At 50.0% G+C, this 2500-nt stretch overlaps 1 protein-coding gene across 1 annotated transcript; it reads left to right on the top strand.

The window, feature by feature from the left end:
- Window positions 1-1843: 1843 nt before the first annotated feature.
- ENH_00033570 (hypothetical protein) lies at window positions 1844-2455 on the top strand (the record flags this gene model as incomplete). The annotated part of the gene is made up of 1 exon (XM_013580286.1): window positions 1844-2455. One exon carries the CDS (start codon window positions 1844-1846, stop codon window positions 2453-2455), a length of 612 nt encoding a protein of 203 aa, XP_013435740.1.
- Window positions 2456-2500: the final 45 nt, after the last annotated feature.

The following is a 2500-nucleotide window of genomic DNA, read 5'->3' as shown; positions in this document are numbered from 1 at the left end:
TGCTGCTTCCGGTGGCCCCACAGCCTGCTGCTGCTGCTGCTGCTGCTGCTGTTGATGCTGCTGCTGCTGTTGCTCTAGCTGCATTTGTTGCATCTGCTGCTGCTGTTGCTGCTGCTGCTGCTGTTGCTGCTGTTGCTGCTGCTGCTGCTGCTGCGCTTGGAGCCCCTTGCTGCACGTTGGAGTGTACGTACACTTGAAAGCCACTGCAGACTTGTCTTTTTGTAATTTTATCTTTAATTTATTTTAATTTTAATTTAATTTAATTTTACTTTTATTTTATTTTAATTTTTTTAATTTTATTTTTATTTTAATTTCTTTCTTATATTTTTGTTTTTCTCTTGAAAAAAAGAAATTTAATTTAAATTGAAGGGGTAGGGCCTCCTGCATCATTTCATTTTTATTTATTACTTGTTTGTTTAATTAATTAATTAATTAATTAATTATTTATTTATTTATTTATTTATTTATTTATTTATTTATTTATTTATTTATTTATTTATTTATTTCTTATTTCCTTTTATTTGTTTTGAAATTAATTAATTGATTGATTCCTTATTTCTCTATTTATTCTTTTATTTAATTGCCGGGGCCCTAAACCCTAAACCATAAACCTTAAATCCTTATACCTAAACCCTAAACTCTACAGCCAAAACCCTAAACCCTAAACCCTAAACCCTAACCCTAAACCGTAAACCCAGGAATCGAAACCCTAACCCTGCGTTCAAATCTAAACCCTAACGCGCTTATTTTCTTGTCTATAAAGCATCTAATTGTCAAACCTGAACCCTGAGGCCTAAACCCTAAACCCTAAACCCTAAACCCTAAACCCTAAACCCTAAACCCTACATTCTAAACCCTTTGCTGCGTACAACAGTCCCTTACCCCGGATATCCATTCCCAGAACCCAAAGGCCTAAATCCTAAACCCTAGACCGTCAATCTTGAACCATAAGCCCTAAACCCTAAACCCTAAACCCTAAACCCTGAAACCTTGAAAGATAGTGGAAACGGCAAGCCCGTTGACCGCAACTTCAGGCCCGAAGGCCCAATTTCTACTGGCTCTGTTCGAAACCCTAAACCCTAAACCCTAAACCCTAGAGGCTAAGCCCTAAACCCTAAACCCTAAACCCCAGGGCTTCCAGCTGCTGCCCAGGAGAACTGATTGCGCTGTAAGGAACGAGTCCATAGTGAGACGGCGAAAAAAACACAAAGGGTTTAGGGTTTAGGGTTTAGGGTTTAGGGTTTAGGGTTTAGGGTTTGAGGGTTGGGGTCAAGGGTTTAGGGTTTGGGCCAGCTGCAGACAGCGAGCAGCTGGGTCAACCGGGGGCCCCACGAGGCCCCCAGCTGGGCCTGCCTTTGGCGACCAAACCCTAAACCCTAAACCCTAAACCCTAATTTCTAACTAGTAAATTTTAAACCCTAAACCCTAAATTTTTGTGTGTTTCTGTTGGCGTGGTTGCCGGACTACAGGCAGCAGCAGCTGGAGACTGGCTGGGCGCCTACTCACGCTAAACCCTAAACCCTAAACCCTAAACCCTAAACCCTAGGGCGCAGCCCAGCGTCTCTTTGAGAAGGGCGTTTTTGATGCATTCTTTTGCTCGTTGTGTCGAGGCCTCTGACGCGCAGCAGCAGCAGCAGCAGCAGCTGCAGCAGCAGCAGCAGCTGCTGCTGCAGCAGCAGCAGCAGCAGCAGCAGCAGCAGCACATGAGTGTCTGGAAGCAAGCAGCCCCCAGCTGGCTGCAGCTGCGGCCAGAGGCGGCGCCTGCGGCGCAGGGCGCGGGCCGCAGCCGCAAACCCCAAACCCTAAACCCTAAACCCTAAACCCTAAACCCTAAACCCTCGCAATGGACCCCTACGAAGGGTTTTTGGAAGACACTGACGAGCAGCAAAGGCTGCTGAACTCGCTGCCGCTCGTGCTGCAGTTGGGCAGCAGGTTTGTGCGGCTGGGGCTCGCAGGTGTACATACACCTCACTTGCTGCTGCAGGCCCCCTTCCTCCCCACACAGGGGCCCCACAAGCTGCCGCTGCTGCCTGCTGCTCCCCCCGCAGCAGCAGCAGCAGCAGCAGCAAGCCCCGCAGCAGCCCGGAAGCCCCCAGCAGCAGCAGCAGCAGCAGCAGCAGCAGCAGCGTCGGAGCTGCTGCGCAAGGCCAGCAGCCGGCGCCCGCTCGCCGCGCTGCCCAGCCGGAGCCTCCCCCCCCCCAGCAGCAGCAGCAGCAGCAGCAGCAGCAGCAGCAGCAGCAGCAGCAGCAGCGTGAGGCTGCTGAGCCTGCCGGAAGAAGCAGAACTCAGTCATGCTGCTGCTGCTTTCCTTTATGCTGCACTTCGGGCTTGTGCTGCTCGCAGCCTTTCCAGCCGGCCTTTGCTGCTGCTGGAGGGGCCCCTAACCCCCCCCCCTTTGAAGCAAAAGTTCGTCGAGCTGCTGCTCAACCACTTCCAAGTAAACCCTAAACCCTAAACCCTAAACCCTAAACCCTAAACCCTCGTCGGAGGCTGTTCAGCC

Source organism: Eimeria necatrix, genomic scaffold (genome assembly GCF_000499385.1).
Source record: "Eimeria necatrix Houghton genomic scaffold, Enh_scaff245, whole genome shotgun sequence".
Lineage (NCBI taxonomy): Eukaryota > Apicomplexa > Conoidasida > Eucoccidiorida > Eimeriidae > Eimeria > Eimeria necatrix.
Note: the sequence above shows the minus strand (reverse complement) of the source record. Positions and strands in the feature narration are given on the sequence as shown.